The sequence below is a fragment of the Taudactylus pleione genome, unplaced genomic scaffold (assembly GCF_031769625.1).
Source record: "Taudactylus pleione unplaced genomic scaffold, aTauple2 ptg000013l, whole genome shotgun sequence".
Taxonomy (NCBI): domain Eukaryota; kingdom Metazoa; phylum Chordata; class Amphibia; order Anura; family Myobatrachidae; genus Taudactylus; species Taudactylus pleione.
In genome coordinates, this window is record NW_028284416.1 from 2,887,051 (window position 1) to 2,906,983 (window position 19,933).

The 19,933-nt window shown below is 42.9% G+C and overlaps 2 protein-coding genes across 2 annotated transcripts; both read left to right on the forward strand.

The window, feature by feature from the left end:
• The first annotated feature begins 2,794 nt into the window (after window positions 1-2,794).
• LOC148542315 (olfactory receptor 5A2-like) lies at window positions 2,795-3,733 on the forward strand. The gene has a single exon (XM_088469502.1). It carries the CDS (start codon window positions 2,795-2,797, stop codon window positions 3,731-3,733), a length of 939 nt encoding a protein of 312 aa, XP_088325628.1.
• Window positions 3,734-13,382: 9,649 nt separating this feature from the next.
• On the forward strand, window positions 13,383-14,321 carry LOC148542316 (olfactory receptor 5A2-like). Its single transcript, XM_088469503.1, has one exon. It carries the CDS (start codon window positions 13,383-13,385, stop codon window positions 14,319-14,321), a length of 939 nt encoding a protein of 312 aa, XP_088325629.1.
• Window positions 14,322-19,933: the final 5,612 nt, after the last annotated feature.

Below are 19,933 nucleotides of genomic sequence, written 5' to 3' on the forward strand. Positions count from 1 at the left end.
CAAAGGAGGGATTTGAAAAAAAGAAATGTGTAGTACATGGTGAGTTTTAGGTTTGTTTTTTTTAGACAAATTTTAAGTAATGGTATCTTAATCTGAAATAACCTTAGATGTTGGTCAATGTTTGTTCAACTGTTTGATTAACTGTTATGTAATCACACTTTGTGCCTTTAACACTTGGTGTTTTTAACCCCAGCTGCAAACAGCCCCAGCTGCCCCTAGACTGAATATAAGGAGTGGTATCCCTTGATTAAGACAGGCTACAACTGACTCAATTGGCTTGCTGATCAAAGGAGATAACTTGCTCTGAGTTGGAGCAAAAACCAGGCCAGATATATACCATAAACTATGCTTCACTGACCAATACAGACTATACAGGAAGAGAAAAAAAAAAAAAAAACTATGCAAGAGATACAGTCACATACATTTGAATCCACACACGATTGCAAGCATGAGGTTCCATGCAGAATATCGGTGCAATAAGCAAGATGAGACAGTCACATACATTTGAATCCACACACGATTGCAAGCATGAGGTTCTATGCAGAATATCGGTGCAATAAGCAAGATGAGACAGTCACATACATTTGAATCCACACACAATTGCAAGCATGAGGTTCTATGCAGAATATCGGTGCAATAAGCAAGATGAGACAGTCACATACATTTGAATCCACACACGATTGCAAGCATGAGGTTCTATGCAGAATATCGGTGCAATAAGCAAGATGAGACAGTCACATACCTGAGGGATGAAATGAAATAAACAGATGATTAGTCCATATTCATGCAGGATAAATGTTTGATTAACTGTTATGTAATCACACTTTGTGCATTTAACACTTGGTGTTTTTAACCCTAGCTGCAAACAGCCCCAGCTGCCCCTAGGGTGTACACACTGATAGATATCTATGATAGACATTGGGTGTACACACTGATAGATATCTATGATAGACATTGGGTGTACACACTGATAGATATCTATGATAGACATTGGGTGTACACACTGATAGATATCTATGATAGACATTGGGTGTACACACTGATATATATATGATAGACATTGGGTGTACACACTGATAGATATCTATGATAGACATTGGGTGTACACACTGATAGATATCTATGATAGACATTGGGTGTACACACTGATAGATATCTATGATAGACATTGGGTGTACACACTGATAGATATCTATGATAGACATTGGGTGTACACACTGATAGATATCTATGATAGACATTGGGTGTACACACTGATAGATATCTATGATAGACATTGGGTGTACACACTGATAGATATGTATGATAGACATTGGGTGTACACACTGATAGATATCTATGATAGACATTGGGTGTACACACTGATAGATATCTATGATAGACATTGGGTGTACACACTGATAGATATCTATGATAGACATTGGGTGTACACACTGATAGATATCTATGATAGACATTGGGTGTACACACTGATATATATATGATAGACATTGGGTGTACACACTGATAGATATCTATGATAGACATTGGGTGTACACACTGATAGATATCTATGATAGACATTGGGTGTACACACTGATAGATATCTATGATAGACATTGGGTGTACACACTGATAGATATCTATGATAGACATTGGGTGTACACACTGATAGATATCTACGATAGACTTTGGGTGTACATACTGATAGATATATATGATAGACATTGGGTGTACACACTGATAGATATCTATGATAGACATCGGGTGTACACAGTGATAGATATATATGATAGACATTGGGTGTACACACTGATAGATATCTATGATAGACATTGGGTGTACACACTGATAGATATCTATGATAGATATTTCAGTGAAGTGATCTCTTTACAGGCAAATCTTGACAAAATTGTCCAAGTTGGCCTGCATGTACGGTCGACCATAGATATCGTTATCGTTCATGCGGGAACGCGCATCATTGGTCAATCGTTCACTGCATAAAAATTAACAATATGAATGATTTATTGTTGGACGATATCGTTATCGTTCATCTCATTCAGGAAAATCATCCCGTGTGTATGCAGCATAATGGTGCATACACACGGTCAGATCAGACAACGATAAAGATATCGTTGTCTGATCGTCCTGCATGTGCTGGATGATCGTTATCGAGCATCCAGCACAGCACCAACCCTCAAACGACTAAACGACCCGCGATCAACGATCGTGGATCCCTATAGTAACCTAGGCGATATCGACCAGGTTGGACTGCATGCACGGGCGATGGTCTTTATCGTTATTGACCGTCCGTGCCCGCGCATCGTCCGTCGTTTGGGGGTTGGAAAGGGCTAAAAAATTAACGATATAAATGATCTAACAATAAACAATATCGTTATCGTTTATCTCGTCCTGCTAAGTCTGACCGTGTGTATGCACCATAAGACTTAGTACATAGACCCCTTAATCACTGAGTCGTCATTGTCTCCAGATTCCACTGTGTTCATTTTTAAGATATTTCCATGATATACATAGATGATGGTGACTTTATAAAATATTAAAAGTTGTCCAACTGTCCCCTTGCCGCATTGACTGAATGTTTGTGTGTTGTAGAAACAAAATACATACATTCTAGATACACTGAAAAACAAAAATAAGGAGCCTCTCTGAGCCTAAAATGAAAATGTACAGAGAGCACAAATTCCTGTTATGATATAGGAACTTACAGGCTTTAAATAATTCAACTGTTCACTTTTAATAGAGGGATAATATACTTATAACGTTTCTTTCCATCTTTCAGATCAACAGTGACCCAATGGCAATACTTGGCCGGGAAAACAAGTCCTCTGTGTCCGTATTCCTGCTTGTTGGGTTATCTGAATCCGAAGAACCTCAGCTTCTCCTCTTCCTCGTCATCCTCTTCTTTTACCTGATCACTGTGATTGGTAACATAATGATTCTAGCTCTGATTTCCTCGGACCAGCGACTGCACACCCCAATGTACTTCTTCTTGGCCAACCTTTCCATCATAGATATCATCCTTTCCTCTATAACTGTCCCCAAGCTCCTGTTCATACTGTGCACTGCCCAGAAGTCCATCCTCTACTCCGAATGTGTCACCCAGCTCTCGTTTTTCCAGTTCTTTGTGGTTGCCGAGTGCTACCTTCTGGCAGCGATGGCCTATGATAGATACGTGGCTATCTGCTTCCCACTCAACTACATGATTATTATGAGTAGAGAGGTCAGGTTCAAAATGGTCTTAGCTTGCTTAGCGTGTGGTCTTGGGAACTCAGCAGCCCAAGCTTTTTCCATCTCCCATCTTGATTTCTGTGGTCCCAACATAGTGGAACATTTCTTCTGCGACGTCACTCCTCTCTTTAAGTTGTCTTGTTCTGACAAACGGCTTGCTGAAGCAATATTTTTTATTGTTGTAATTATCACTGGGATAGGGCCACCAACTTTTATCATGGTAAGCTATGGCAGGATCATTGAAGCGATTACAAAGATTAGCTCCAGCCGAGGACGCTTTAAGACCTTCTCTACTTGCGCCTCTCATTTCACAGTGGTGGTTCTGTACTACGGTAGTGGGACTTTCAGCTACATCTGGCCGTTAACCACGTATGCCATGAACAAAGATGTCAAGGTGGTGGCTGTAGTGTACTCTATCATGACCCCCATGTTAAACCCCATTATTTACAGCCTGAGAAACAGAGATGTAGTACAGGCATTAAGGAAGGCACTGGGAATAAAGTGATGATAATAATATTTCTCCAAACATTGTATTGGGGACACGAGACATGTGTGATAATCATATAACCAGTAATTACTCCATCTGCAATGATAAATATTTCTAGAGACAGTAACTCAGATATATCTCCGGCGATGCTCCCCTAGAGTAAAAAAAATGACATAACTAAAAAAAGGAGAGAAGAAGACTCTTTTGTTTGGGGGCACCCTTGTCAGTATTTAAAACTTAACCTTAGTTAGATCACGTTCAGACACAAACTTCAACATTAATAAAAAAAATTATGCTGACATTTGGGTCTGATCATGATAGGATCTAATAAAAGTTACATTTTAAATACTGACAAGAGTGCCCCCAAACAAAAGTCTTCTTCTCCTTTTTTCTGTTTAATAATATTTCTCCATCATGTATCTTATACATTTTCCCTGCTCTCCAAGAATGCCCAGGGGCCTCCCACATTAAGGAGACACTTCCTGAATGGTAAAGAGAGCAGGCATTCCTGTGGCAAGAGAATTTACCTGTCTGCAAGGTGAGCCGGAGGGTACTGTGATTTTGCAAATCTTTACATCAATCCACGCACAAGTCAGTGAACTTTAGTGTTGTTATTTTAAAATATTCTTATTAATTAGTGGATATCCAAACAAAATAATGATGATGTAAAAATGATGTAATAAAGTATATAATGTCTAAGCATGCGCATTTACAGAATTCTGCATCAAACATTAAAATGATGATCGCTTTGCTGATTTCAAGTAAACAAGGTACTTTCATCAGCAGCCAAACGGGGAGCTATAAATTACAATTTATGTTAAGGCCCCCATACATGGTGCGATATGCACCTAGCAATGAAACGGCTTACATATCGGTTGGTCCCCACACACGGAGCGTTCTGGTGCCCAACTGCCTGATATTATGCTCCCCCCCTCGCGCGCGCATAGCACTGCATGGGATCATTCGTTGTTCCCCCAGATCAATTGAACCAGCAGAAAGATATGGAGGAGCGACAGACAACCTACGGGGTGATGGAAGAGATGTGTTACAACACCTGCGAGGGAGTGGAATGTGTTACTGCAGGGGTGAGCTGTGGTAATGTGTTACTACAGAGGTGAATGAGGGGAATACATTACTACAGGTGTGATTAAGGGTAATGTGTTACTTCAGGTGTGAGGGAGGGATTGTATTTGTACATAGGTGAGGGAGGGGAATGTTGAATGTGTTACAACACGGGCGAGGGAGGGAAAGGGGAGGGAGTGGAATGTCTTACTATAGCAGTGACGCATTACTATAGAGGTGAAGGATTAATGTGAGTAAACTTTATTAAAGGTAATCACATAGCATAATGGTCCTTGTGTGCGTTTTAGTCCATCTAAAGGAATTTCATCAGAGGATGTACTATTTTATATTTTCTTTTCGATGACCTTTCCATGAGATGATTTAGACTACATTTAAATGTGATATGTCTCCTGTTAAGGCTGATTACAAAGTGAAGAAATGTCCAAAGTAACAAACTTAAATTCTTTGGAGAGATACGTTGGACCTATAAATAAATTGGCAGGAGCATTATCTGTCAGGACAGAAAATATGGTCAGATGATGACCCCCTTATTCTGGGTGAACACTACAATCATCAATTTGGTCACGCTCGTAGCGGCTGGATCCCTTACGCCTTTAGCACACAGTGGTGACTTAATTTCCTCTCTCAATTTAGCAAATGATCTCTTCGATTTAGACTGCACTTGATGCAATATTTGGCCAATTGCCCAAATCCGGTTGCCATATTGCAGCATGTGGGCAACATAAAGATCTTTTGCAATCCGCTCACATCTTAAGAGTTCTACAGATGGTGTTATGAACAAAAGATCAAGTCCCTGTCCTAATCAAACTCCTGATTGTTTTTTTTAACTAATAATTTGTAAGGACATAGGTAGAGGTCAGATATATGGTCCAAGAAAAACAAGGTCCAAGTCTTTATTTGATAGGTCTGAATGCATGGATTTGTGTGCTGAACTTCAGGCAATACCTGCATGGGATGGTGGGTGGTAGGATTGTTACCAGTGCAGGGCAGTACAGATTACTAATATCTGTTGGTGGAGCGGGGGGCGTGACCACATGGCAATTGTGAAACAGGGGGCGGGGCCAAAATGATGCAAAATGAATCACTTCTCCACCACCCCCATCCCGCTGCAGGAGTCTCTCTTGTTAAAACGGGGGGTCGGAGGGGTCTGGAGCGGCACACGATTTTCAAGAGGCTCCCGGCCGAATCGGGAGGGTAGGCAAGTATGAACTAGTGTTGTGCGAGCTTTGCTACAGTACAGAGCACAGGGCTCTGTGGGTGGCACCATTACTGCCACATGGTACCTGAATGTGGCTTGCAGGGTGCCTGGAACGGCACTCTGCAGAGCCGGTTGGCCACTCTGGGCAGTGCTCGACTTACCGGAGGAATGGCCCCGCCCCCTAGGCATAACATCATGAGTTTAGGGGGCAGCATAGAGTCCTGTTATGGCACTGGTGGATGGACCTGGGTGGATATTGTCACTCCTGTGGGCACAGGGCAGCATAGAGTCCTGTTATGGCACTGGTGGGTGGACCTGGGTGGATGTGGTCCCTCCTGTAGTACCCAGTAATAATGAGATTTCAAGCTTTCAAACCATATGGACATTAAAACTTTAAACATTACACTTTACCTTCATGTTTACATTTTGATACCTACATGGTTACAGTACTGTAAATCACATTACTATCGGGTCGGCATGCCGTGTTCGACACTACGATGTCCGTAAAACATACCGTGCCCCTAAAATACCCCTTACAACTCAGCTTGTACACTTATACTGCCCTCGCCTATCATGTATTTGTATTTATTGCAATAAAAACTTTCATTTTACCTTTGTGTCATAGTTTATTTTACATGGTGAATGTGACTTTTTTTGTTATTAATAATACTGTCCAAGTATGTACTGTATTGGGAATGAATTGTGTATTGTAATTTTAGCATTGTCCGGCGGCCGGCAGCGCACTGAGCTGTGCGCGGCCAGTGCCGGAGTTATAGACTCTGGGCACTATAGTGCTCCCAGTCTATACAGAATGCGCAGGTCACCGGGAAAATGGCCGCGGTGGCCATTTTCCCTGTACTGCGCATGCACAAATGACGGGAAAATGGCCGTGGCAGTCATTTTCCAGTCGTCTTTACAGCGCCGGACCTCCGTGCCGACGTGGGACTCCAGAGAGGTAAGTTATACTATGGGTGCGGGGTGTGCGGTGCGGGGCCCCCCTGGACCCAGGGGCCCGTGTTCCCCGCACACCCTACACCCATTATAAATACGCCCCTCATTGATGTGGACGGCCGGCTCTGCAAATGATTATACTCCTTTTTCCAGGGAGCATTTTGATGCGGAATACATGCAAGCGCCGTCCAACTCAGCATGAGCCCAAAGAGTCTCTGGGACTAATTCAGAGTCGCCCGTAATGTGGACGCAATTCTGGATGTGACCGAAATGCGTAGCACTCAAAATTGCTTGCAAGTGATTTACGGTGCACCTGCAGCCCGGAACACATATGCATTTTGCTAACCGTGTGCATTCCGTGTTGCATGCAAAAATCAGGCCCACTATGTGTTAAAGATTTGCTCAGTATTAGAAAGTTGTTTTTGTACAAATCATACATTATAAAGCCATGTGGGACCTGCTCCGGAGGGCTTTAAAAATGTATATAGGAGAACAGAAGGTAGAGCGGATGCCGAGAGACTGCAGAAAAGACTGTAAGCATAGCACCAAATACATCACGCTGTCAGTAATGATAGGAATATGATATAAGAAGGAATATGTTATACTCACTCATATAATGCCTGTATTTCATTTTTGCTGCATTCAGGGTGGAATGTGATAGATTGTGAACTTTTGGCGAGTTTAAATTTTCTGGAAATTTAGGCAAGATTCTGCCCACTTTCCACTCAAAGTCGCCAGAGGTAATAAAATGTGATTTTGAGGTATAGCATGAAAATCGAAAGCGAGTTTCAGCAATTTGCGGCAAGTAAGAATGGGCAAACTTGACAGAAACTCGCTGAAAACTCGCCAGAAAATGGCTGAGGCCAGAGAGATTGCTCAGACTACATGCATTGTGAGCTATCTGTCCAGACGGAACATAGCAAAGCCACACTACAAATAGGTATTACTGTGTCACTAATTTATACTTAATTAAGGGCCTCAAAAGATAACACAAATATTGATGAGAGATTATTATTTAAATATTTTATTATTGGGGCAATAATATTCAAAAATAATAACATTTAAAAATTATGAAGGCAACAATATTTTATGTTAATTGGGTCCATATTAATTCATTAATGAATTAGTGGTAGTAACACCAATTATATTACAAACTTGTGGCACTACAACTGCCACAAGTTGAAGTGCCACAAGTTAATTAATATAGCCTCAAGATAAACATAATATTTTTTTTTTACATTATTCCCATATAATAAATGTGTTCAATAATTAAGGCCTATCAAAATGTTTATTATTTTTGGGGTCCCTTAATTGAGTATTAAGTAGTGACAAAGTAATACGTATGTTTTATATGGACCTTTGTTATGTACTGCTTGGATAGGCAGCATAAAATGTATGCTATTTGAGCAATCTCACCAGCAAGATGCACCTCCTTAATTCTGCACATTTTTTAGCAATTTTCTGTCAAGTTTACAAGTAGCAGGCAAATATGTCTGACGACTTGTACAGTACATCCGGAAAGTATTCACAACGCTTCACTTTATCCACATTTTGTTATGTTGCAGCCTTATTCCAAAATGGAATAAATTCATTTTTGTCCTCAAAATTCTACACACAATACCCCATAATGACAACATGTAAAATGTTTTTTGAGATTTTTGCAAATTTAATTAAAAAGAAATCACAACCTTTGCTCAATACTTTGTTGATGCACCTTTGGCAGCAATTACAGCCTTTTGAATATTATGCCACAAGCTTGGCACATCTATCTTTGGGCAGTTTTGCCCATTCCTCTTTGCAGCACCTCTCAAGCTCCATCAGGTTGGATGGGAAGCGTCGGTGCACAGCCATTTTCAAATCTCTCCAGAGATCTTCAATCAGATTTAAGTCTGGGCTCTGGCTGGGCCACTCAAGGACATTCACAGAGTTGTCCTGAAGCCACTCCTTTGATATCTTGGGTGTGTGCTTAGGGTCGTTGTCCTGTTGAAAGATGAACCGTCGCCCCAGTCTGAGGTCAAGAGCGCTCTGGAGCAGGATTTTTTGCCAAGTTATGAATTGCAACTTTTGTTTTGGCTGCTATGTGTGTGTAAAGTTTATGATTTCTTCATATTACCTCTTCTTACCACACTAGGCAATATAAAAATGTGATCAAAATACTATGTAGATACATACTGATCGGCACCAATAATGTACTTATTAAAGTTATTATTAACATTTAGGAATAATCTCAGCCGCAGCCAAAGAGAATAGAACCTCCATGAGAAACAAAAAGTGTATTCTCTGGCACTATAGTCTGATAACTGAATTTTAGGGTTCAAAAGGACCTCATATAACTTAGTGGTATACTTAGTGAAATTAGGTTCTATGGGGTATATATATCAAAGGTTAATTTTAAATGATTTTGATCGATTTAGAATCAATAAACATCGATGTTGTGTTTCTGGGGCTAAATCACACATATACTAATACTATTACTAATAAAAAAATCAAAAATACTTTGTTAGTAAATTTGTAATTTAGCACCAGAAACACAATATCGATTTTGATCAATTAAATTAATCTAATTAAATTAAAATCAACCTTTAGTAAATAGTGCCGGAGAATACACTTTTTGTTTCTCAAATAATTGTACTGGGCCTGACTCAAGTTGGAGCAAGTAAAAAAAAAAAATAAAGAACAATAAAAGGATCAATTTGGGGCAGATTTAAAATGTGCATAGCAATTTATAAGTGGGAAGTGGCATGTTCTAGCTTAATTCTAAATATCAGTGTAAAACTAAACTGCCCAGTATTTGTTTTGGTAAATGCAATAGCAGCTAGTATTTTTCCTACATGCAATAAAATAAAAAGACAAATGTATTTGCACCCCTTACATTGCAACATAGGCCCTCATTCAGACCCACTCGCGAGCGGCTGTCCGCTCGCAAGTGGGTCGATGGTCCCCACTGCGCAGGCGCACGACGGAGGGAGCTCCGTCGTGCGCATGCGCGAGACCCGACGAGCGAAGGACTTTCCTTCGCTCGGAGAGTCTCATCAAAGGGGGCGTGCTGTCGATGGTGACTGACAGCACGCCCCCTTTGGTGGGCGTGCCAGGGGCGTGCCTGCCAGACGTAGGCGTTCCCAAGGGAACGCCTACCGTCTGAAGCCGGCCCCACTGACATCACTAGTGATGTCAGTGGGAGTGATTTTGGCTCTGATAGAGCCAAAATCACTCCTGGCCTTGCGGTTGAAAAACCCAACCGCAGGCTTTTGCTTGCAGTTTCGATGGTCGCGATGGTCTGGACCATCGCGACCATCACCCTGCACGCTCGTATATGCTGTGGGTGGTGACCCACAGCTATACGAGTGTCCAGGAGGACGCTCCATATTAATGGAGGTGGGTCCTGATTCAGAGCGAGCGCTCTGGTCAGAGCGTCCGGCTCTGAATCAGGGCCATAGTTTGTTCCAAGAGCAAATTGTTCCTTTATTTATTTTCTCAAACTTAATAACTTAAGAAAAAAACTAAAAACCTAAGGCAGGCTGCTTTTGATTTAGAAAATGGGTATCCACCATTTTTGATGGATATCCAGATTTTTTTTTTTAAATATGCCTTTAAATGAGGACATAAAAAATAGATGTATGAACAATGAACTGTAATAATAAATAAATAAATAAACAAAATAAAATTTATAAATGTATGCATTGTTAATATATACAGTGTATCTTTCATTCCAAGAAGCTTATTGCATTGGTACACATAGTAAAGTGATTTACAATAAATAGGAGGTGCTGCTTCTCATCTAACCTGTGATAGATGCCATATTTACAACAAGCTAGTGCTGCCCTGGTCAATGTAATGCTGGGTAATATATTAATATTCTAGGTATTGTGATGATGTACCTTTTATATATTCTTGAATGTGTCCTCCTTTCCTGATTGCTTTATAAATCAATTATATAAATATACAATATATGAAATTTTAATACGTTCATTCCTCTATTCACAATCAGTGCTCTCATCAAGTATGTATAGAGAAATGTTCTATAATATTAACCACAATGGATATCTTTCCCCCCACCGCAGGTTCTTGATGGGATTGTCCGATACTAGTGTTTGTGCTAAATGTGGGACCTCTGATGCAACCTTCATACACTGTATTTGGGAATGTTCCCTTATACGTGGACTTTGGTCATCAGTTAATAGATTTGCATCTAGGTGTCTAGTTAGTTACTTTCCATTATCGGCGGAATGGGCAATTTTGGGTATTTTACCACAATCTGTTTTGGGTAGGAGAGATAGTAAAAAACTATTATTGATTATATCTGCAGTGGCTCGTAAGTGCATATTGCAGAAGTGGGCCCATGCAGATCCCCCATCTGTTCCTTTATTGAGGGACAAATTATTTTTTGCTTTTCAAATGGATTGGCTAGAGAACACACTACATAAGGAGACCAAGACAGCTGCTTTTTTTCAGCTGTGGGAAGGCTTTATAGACTCCTTTACATTGGAATTATGATGCCAAATCTATTTATGTTTCAGAAATACTTCTTGGTGTGAAACAAGAATTTTACTGAACGATCCACCTATTTTGCTCCCTGTTATAGGTTAAGATGGAACCTGTTTCTATTTGGATCTCTATTTCCTGGTTTACTTTTATTGGATATTTTTTTAGGGGTGTGCCAGCCGTGTCTAGATTACTTTAATTAATATATGCCTTATTTTGGTTCTGTTTTGTGAAGAAAATACTTTTATGTATTTATTCTGTACTATTTGTATATTATTGCCCTTAATGGGCCTTTGTTCTATTTATTATTTACCATTATTTTTTGTTTATGCTATATTATTGCTCTGATGAATAAAAGAAATTTAAAAAAAAAAATACAATATATATAATAAAATAAAGTTTGTATATAGTATAAACCGATATTAGGTTTTGCAAAATAATACTCAATAAGCTCTGTATTTATATTTTAAATGTTAATACTTCCGGAACCCTCCCCGGCAATGGTCATATGTGTAGACCATGCATGCACATGCGGAAGAGTCCTAGCACAGGAGTGAAGCACATCATAGGGACGGACTCCTGTCAGAGCCCCTGTCCCTGTGGGTGCTTTTCATACATTTGGCCGATATGATCACATACTGCAACTATCATAGGCGTTAATATCGTGCCTAGATCATATTGCAAATTGTAATCATTGATAAATATAAAAGAGAATTATAATCTATAAGGGCTTGTTTTTATTTTTTTTGCTTCTGATTGTAAAAACCAATGGCATATGATGGTAATATATATAAATAAATGTTATTTCTAATAATAATAATTTCAATAATAATAATAATAATAATAATAATCATGACCATCATAAATAATAAAATTGCAGGGTGTGTGCTCCTAAAATGACCACAATACCCGATAATGATTCCTCTGAAATTGATCAGCTCATTATTGGTCCACACTTACCTACTCTGGAATGTCCAGGAACTCCCTGGAGAGTAGGTTAATTTCCCAAGAGCTTAATGACACAGTTCATGGTGAATAAGTCATCCTGGTCCACCCCTAAACAATGAAGCAAATTGAGTCATTGTCCAGTGGGGGTTAGGGTCATGGAGACACCATTAATGGCACCATGCCCCCCATTTCCCTCCATGACATCAACCTCCAGGGATGTTCCAGAAGGTACATTAAAAAGTTGGCAAGTATGTGTTGGACATGGTGATATATACAGTTGGAAGATGATATTATCTGTGGCTCTTCTTACCCCACTCACAGATCCTGGTAACTGAAAGGGATCCTGGCAGCACTGATCCTACCGTAGCCTAAGTATCAGAATTGGCCATGACATTGCAGAAAAGTTCTGTAATTGAAATCTGTAATTACAATACATTTTAAGGATCAAACACACATGAGGAAGCAAAATCACCTTTCCGAAGAGCTTGCCACCTAAACCACATAATTTATCATATACTTACTTGAACAATGTAACTCCAATGCAATGATAAGATGATCAGCGATAAATTTCTGATCAGGCCGGTTCTGATGGGTTTTTTTACTGAGCAGGTACGAATTCTAATGTGTGTTATTGGATTGTAACATGATGTATATCCATGTGATTGTCCAAAAATGGAATCATTCATTCAGAAAAGTAAAACCAATTGACACGTGAGAATAGCTTAAGAATATAAAATATTAATGTTGGCCAACTGTCCTCCTGCCGCATTGATGAAAAGGTTCACTGAATTTTTGTGTGATGTTAAAAAAAAAATAATCTTACATTCTAGATATACTGAAAAACAAAAATAAGGAGCCTCTCTGAGCCTAAAATGAAAATGTACAGATATCATAACTTCCTGTTATAAAAACTTACAGGCTTTATATAATTCAACTATTCACTTTTAATCAAGAGATAATATACTTATAAAGCTTCTTTGCATCTTTCAGATCAACAGTGATCCAATGGCAATAGTTAACTTGGAAAACAAGTCCTCTGTGTCCGTATTCCTGGTTGTTGGGTTATCTGACTCTGAAGAACCTCAGCTTCACCTCTTCCTCATCTTCCTCTGCATCTACCTGATCACTGTGATTGGTAACACAATGATTCTAGCTCTGATTTCCTCAGACCAGAGACTGCACACCCCAATGTACTTCTTCTTGGCCAACCTTTCTATCATAGATATCATCCTTTCTTCTATAACTGTCCCCAAGCTTCTGTACATACTGTGCACTGCCCAGAAGTCAGTCCTCTACTCCGAATGTGTCACCCAACTCTTTTTTTTCCAGCTCATTGTGGTGATCGAGTGCTACCTCCTGGCAGTGATGGCCTATGATAGATACGTGGCTATCTGCTTCCCACTCAACTACACGCTTATTATGAGTAGAGCGGTCAGGTTCAGAATGGTCATGGCTTGCTGGGCATGTGGTCTTGGGAACTCAGCAGTCCAAGCTTTTTCCATCTCCCATCTTGATTTCTGTGGTCCCAACAAAGTGGACCATTTCTTCTGTGACGTCACTCCGCTCTTTAAATTGTCTTGTTCTGACAAACGGCTTGCTGAAGCAATATTTTTTATAATTGTACTTATCACTGGGATGGGGCCATTGACTTTTATCATGGTAAGCTATGGCCGGATCATTGAAGCGATTACAAAGATTAGCTCCAGCCGAGGGCGCTTTAAGACCTTTTCTACTTGCGCTTCTCATTTCACAGTAGTGGCTCTGTATTACGGTAGTGGGCTCTTCAGCTATATCTGGCCTTTATCCACCTATGCCATGGACAATGACGTCAAAGTGGTGGCTATACTGTACACTATCATGACCCCCATGTTGAACCCCATTATTTATAGCCTGAGAAACAGAGATGTAATACAGGCATTAAGGAAGGCACTGGGAATAAATTGATTATAATAATATTTCTCCATCGTATATCTTTTACATTTTATCTACTCTCCTAGAACTTACTGGGGTCTCCGAAATTAGGGAGACACCTCCTAAACTTCAAAGAGAGCAGGCAATCCTCTGGCATACGGAATTTACCTGTCTGCAAGGTGGGCAAATTACCTGATACAGAGGTTTAAATTTTCAAAACAGTATAGAAATTAAGATATAACCTAAAGAACATTTTGGAGCATCAGTTGCAGGATTATTCACCCACTCCACAAAGGATCCAGGGGAGGCAGTCATGTCAGGGGCACTGCATAGGATTACACTGGGCAAAAAAAAAGCAATGCCTGGAATTCATGACACATATATATAATGATAGAGAGAAAATTACTAAGGGCTCTATTTATTAACATTATTTTTACTAAAATAAAGTGAAAAAGGGTGTTTTCACACCCTTTTCACATTATTTTAGTTTCACCTGTAGTTAATATAGGGCAATTGGAGTAGAATTAGTAAAATTCTTCTCCAACCCCTAGGTATCACTTATTTTTAGTAAAGCAGATCGCATTTCCCATAATTGTAATGGGAAATGTGATCCGACCATAGTTACTAAAAATAAATTGTAAAAAAATACCGGGGGAAGCCCTGTGATAATAACGCCACCTGGAGGTGGCGTTATCCAGGGTCTCCCCCGGTTACCGGGCTCCAACTCTGCTCTAACGGGGAGAGCAGAGCCGGGAGCCGGTACCAGTAATCAGCTGTGTGGTCTAAATAGACCGCAAGCTGATTGCTGTAAAAAAAAAAAATGAAACATTTTTTTTTTACTTACCTGAATCCAGGGACGGTGATCGGGCCTCCGGTGATGGCTCCTCTCCGGTCAGCTGGTCTCCCACAGTGCTCTGCTGCCCGGTCATCAGGTGATCGGGTCCCAGTGCAGTATGGGAGATCACCTGATCGGGAAGCCCGGAGAAGATCACCGGAGGCCAGGAGGATGCAGGTAAGTGTAATGAATGGAGGGGGGGTCGCGGGGGTCCGCGATTGCGGGGGCGGGGCTTAGTGCCAGGGGCGGGGCTTAGCACCAGTGGGGGGGCAGCAGCTACGGTGGGTCGGCGCATGTGCGGGCTCTTAGTCGCGATATTTTTTCCGAAAATACCACGACTAGAGTGCGGATGGGATCCGCAGGGACAGAGCTTTATCGCAAGCTCTGTCCCTGCAAGGGATTTATAGTAAATCCCTGTGATATTCCCTGAATTCGCAATGCGAATTCACTCGGTAATATCACACTACAATCCGCATTCAATATGCGGATTGTAGTAAATAGAGCCCTAGGTGAGATCCTTGTGAGTTCATCACACCCAGGGGCAAACGTAGGATTCTCAGGGAGGGGTTTCCATTATATATGTCTACACACACACACTCATATTATAAGGGAACTTCTAAATAAACAGATGTCTCCATAGAGAATTCTGGAGGGGGGGGCAGGGTGTTCAAGGGGCTACACCTCAAAAGCTTTTAGAGATACCAAGTTGAAATTTGGTAGGGGCGGGTAGATCTGTCGCACGGTGCTGTTTGCCAAATTTCAGGGCAAAAACATAAAAAATTAGGATTTGGGAGTAATTTCTGACATTCTCAATTAGGAGAACTTTTCTGCTGAAGTCTATGGGGGATTTTTGGGAAGGCAAGACTCAGGGTAGGGGTGGAATTTAGACTTGGGGTTTGTTTTGTTAGGTAGCTATTGTGCCAGGGTACGTGCTTTTGGGGTTCACGTAAATTAGAAAGTTACAGTTTTTAAACTATTAACTCGCAAGCTCTTCCCTGCAAGGGATTTGTAGTAAATCCCTGTGATATTGCCTGAATTCGCAATGTGAATTCAGTCGGTAATATCATACTACATTGCAAATGCGGATTGTAGTAAATAGAGCCCATACTCACCTAGTATCCCGGAAGCCAATCTGTCCTATTCTCCAGTAGGCAGTGGCGGGCTGGGCCGGGGGGCAGGGTGCCATGTGCCCTCCGGGCCGCAGAGTCATGCGGGCCGCGGGCCGGTGCAGTCTGTGTCACTGTGACACAGACTGCACCGCGTGTGTAGCGCTGACCGGACGGAGTTCGGTCAGCGCTACACTGACAAACACACAGCCACCAGCTCCGGCAGCTGTGTGTGTGTTGTAAGCAGCAGCCAATGAGAGTCTGTCAGATTCTCATTAGCTGCTGCTGCGCAAACTGCAGGAGCCGCTCCATCTTCCGGCTCCCGCAGTGGGCAATGGGAGAGACGTCATGATGTCATATGACGTCTCTCCCATAATGCAGAGCGGCCCGGCCCGGGAGGACAGACGGAGGAGCAGATGGCGGCGGCGGGAGCGGCGATTCAGGTAAGTGTTTTTTTTTTATTTTGTTTTTTATATTACGTGTGTCTACTGGGGGGGGTGTCTGGCACTACTGGGGGCACTACAAAGGGGGGACTACTACTACTGGGGGCATTACAAGGGGGTCGGGGACTACAACTACTGGGGGCACTACAAGGGGAGGGACTACTACTACTGGGGGCACTACAAGTGGGGACTACTGCTGGGGGCACTAAAAGGGGGAGGGGACTACCACTACTGGGGACTACTACTACTGGGGGCACTATAAGGGGACTACTACTACTACTACTGGGGGCACTACAAGGGGGGTGGGAGACTACTACTACTGGGGACTACTACTACTGGGGACACTACAAGGGGGGGACTACTACTACTGGGGACACTAAAAGGGGGGGGACTACTACTGGGGGCACTACAGGGGGGGACTACTACTACTGGGGGCACTACAAGGTGGGGACTACTACTAATGGGGGCACTACAAAGGGGGGGACTACTACTACTGGGGGCACTGCAAATGGGGGACTACTGCTACTGGGGGCACTACAAAGGGGGGGGACTACTACTACTGGGGGCACTACAAGGGGGGGGACTACTACTGGGGGCACTACTGGAAGCCTGCATAAGGGTCTTCTCTCCTGTGGCACATGGGGGCATTGCATTTGGGCACTACGACGGGGGCTGCCCTAATCTTTATTTTTATCTGATATTAATCCCACATGGACCCGCCTCCTCCCTGGAACACTGGAGGGGGGGGGGGGCGCCGTAGCACGCATATTCTTCGGACACACACGCTACTCCTCTGCCAGGGCCGCCTGCATGCATTTGCCCCCCAGGCTAAAAGTTGCCAGCCAGCCCCTGCCAGTAGGCAATCTAATGGGGAGTACCTGTAATAAAAATTCCAAACTCACCTCCTCCTATGCGTGGTTCAGGTCCTCTTCACACACTCCAGGGTCTTGGCAAAAAAAAAAGAACTAGATACTCAGACCCCCGAATGACAGCTCCGCCCGGGATTTCAGTACAGAAGTCCTGGTGCGGAGTGCTCATTGGCTGAGAGAGGCAAGCCTTCCGCCTCTCAGCCAATGAGCTGTTCTCACCATTGACTTCAATGATGAGAACCGAACTTGCCCATTATAAAAATGGTGCCTCAGCGACATTTTTGAAATACAAAGATGACCGCCGCGACCCAATAACGGCTCGCGACGTCATCACCCCGCCCCCTCGGCTGGCTTAAATACAGCCAGCGCGAGGCCCCGTCCATTCAGTCAACAGCCGGGGAGCTGGAGAGACCATGAAGATGCCTGGAAGCCCTGGATGGGCGGCGACTGCGCAAAAGAGCTTAATGGCCGCCGCACTCCAGGTGAAGACGCCGTAGAAGTCCTGGGGGAGCGGCAGCCATTTAAAGAGCTTAAAGGCTGCCGCCCCTACATGAAGGTGTGGCATAATAAAATACTTTTAAAAACGGTGTCTGTTTTATTTTAATATTTCTTTTGCAGGGGTACTATAGGTGCCAGCAGGCCCTTAATGCCCCGCCTGCTGGTACTTGTGGTTCTCCAAGTACCATTGTGCGGGGATGCCTGCTGGGACCTGTAGTACTACTGCAAAAGACAATATTTATATTGTCATATGCACCACACAACACAATCAACCCAGCACCCACCGCCCAAGGGTGCTGTGTATAGCCCCGGGTTATCAGCCTGGGGTGCCCTGGAGAGGGGGACCCCTTTATTGGGGGGTGTCCCCAACTCCCCAGGGATCCCCGGCCTGGGCTGACTAGCGGTCAGGGGTGATGCTGCAGCTGGGGGGCCCGGTGAAAGGGCTCCCCTGGCTGTGGCATCACCCCCTGCTAGAAGGTTCTGGGAAATACAGGGGGACCCCACGCATTTTTCCCCCTGTATTTCCAGAACCAGGACCGGCTCAGAGCCCTGTGCTGGTTGCGCTAAATACGGGGGACCCCTACGTCATTTGTCCCCCATATTTTGGCAACCAGGATTGGTTCTAAAAAGCCTGGTGCTGGTTGTGCTTAATACCTCTACATTGTTTGTGCCCTGTATTTTGCACAACCAGTACTGGGGCTCCAAAGCCCGGTGCTGGTTGTTTTCAGGGGGGCGGGGCTACCTTTTTTTATACATTCAATTTTTAACATAGATACGTAGATCTCACTGCTGCATCTGTGACTTATTGATTTGATTTTCTCAGGTGTATACGCACTACCAGTGAGCCCTCTGTCGCCCACTGATGCCCCCTTTACACTGCACCACTGCCACTGCTCTGCACCACCGCTGCTGCCGCTACCCCACGCGCCTACAGCCGTCTCGCACTCTGCACCCCCCAAAATAACCTCCTGTGTGCTGTCCCCTCTTCCACCTGCATTAGTGTACAATTTTGTTGCCCTTCTCCCCTGCAGGTGGCCCGGTTTGCTCATCCAAACCCTGATAGTTAATAAATTTTAAAAAATCTATGAAATTCCATAGACAAAAAAACCTAACGGTTTCACATGTCCCATTAAGGCTGCTTAGACATGATCTGAAAATTCACAAAACCTATTGATTTTCGGCCACTCAAACTTCAAAAAGCAATGAAATTACGATCACTAAGGCTGACGCCTTAATGGACGTGTTCTTTGCGCAATAAAGATATGGTATGCCATCACATCCTGTAGTTTACTGCAGATTCAGCACTCTCACAGAATGAGATTGCTGTCACTCACAAACTGGTGGAGCTGCTAATGCACAGAATTGTGTGCTCATTGGAACACACACATGCAGTCAAAGCAGAAACTAGAGCTGTGCAGATGGGATAAAAGTGGTGTGGATGGGGGGAGGAGACACAGCAGCGTGTATAGGTGAGACATAAAGCCATGTAGAGGAGGGAAGATTAAGCAGTACAGAGGGGGGGGGAGTAGCCAAAGTAATGCAGATGGGTGGAAAATAGTGGTGCGGATGGGGGAAACAGAGTGACACGGTTTGGGGGGACAGCGACATGGATGGGGGAAGAGAGTGGCATGGACATGGGAAGACAGGGCAGTACAGATGAGTAAAGACAGATTGGCGTGGATAAGGGAATACAGACTAGCACAAATAGGAGAAAACACAATAGTAGGGATTGGGGAAGACAGATAAGTGTGGATGGCATATAGCAATACATAGTGATGGTGGGGGGAGGAGACAGAGTTGCACAGTTGGGGGGGACAGAGTGGTGTAGATGGAGGAAGAAAGAGTGCCACAGAGGAAAGGAAAACAGCGGCGTGGCTTAGGGGAAGGCAGTGGT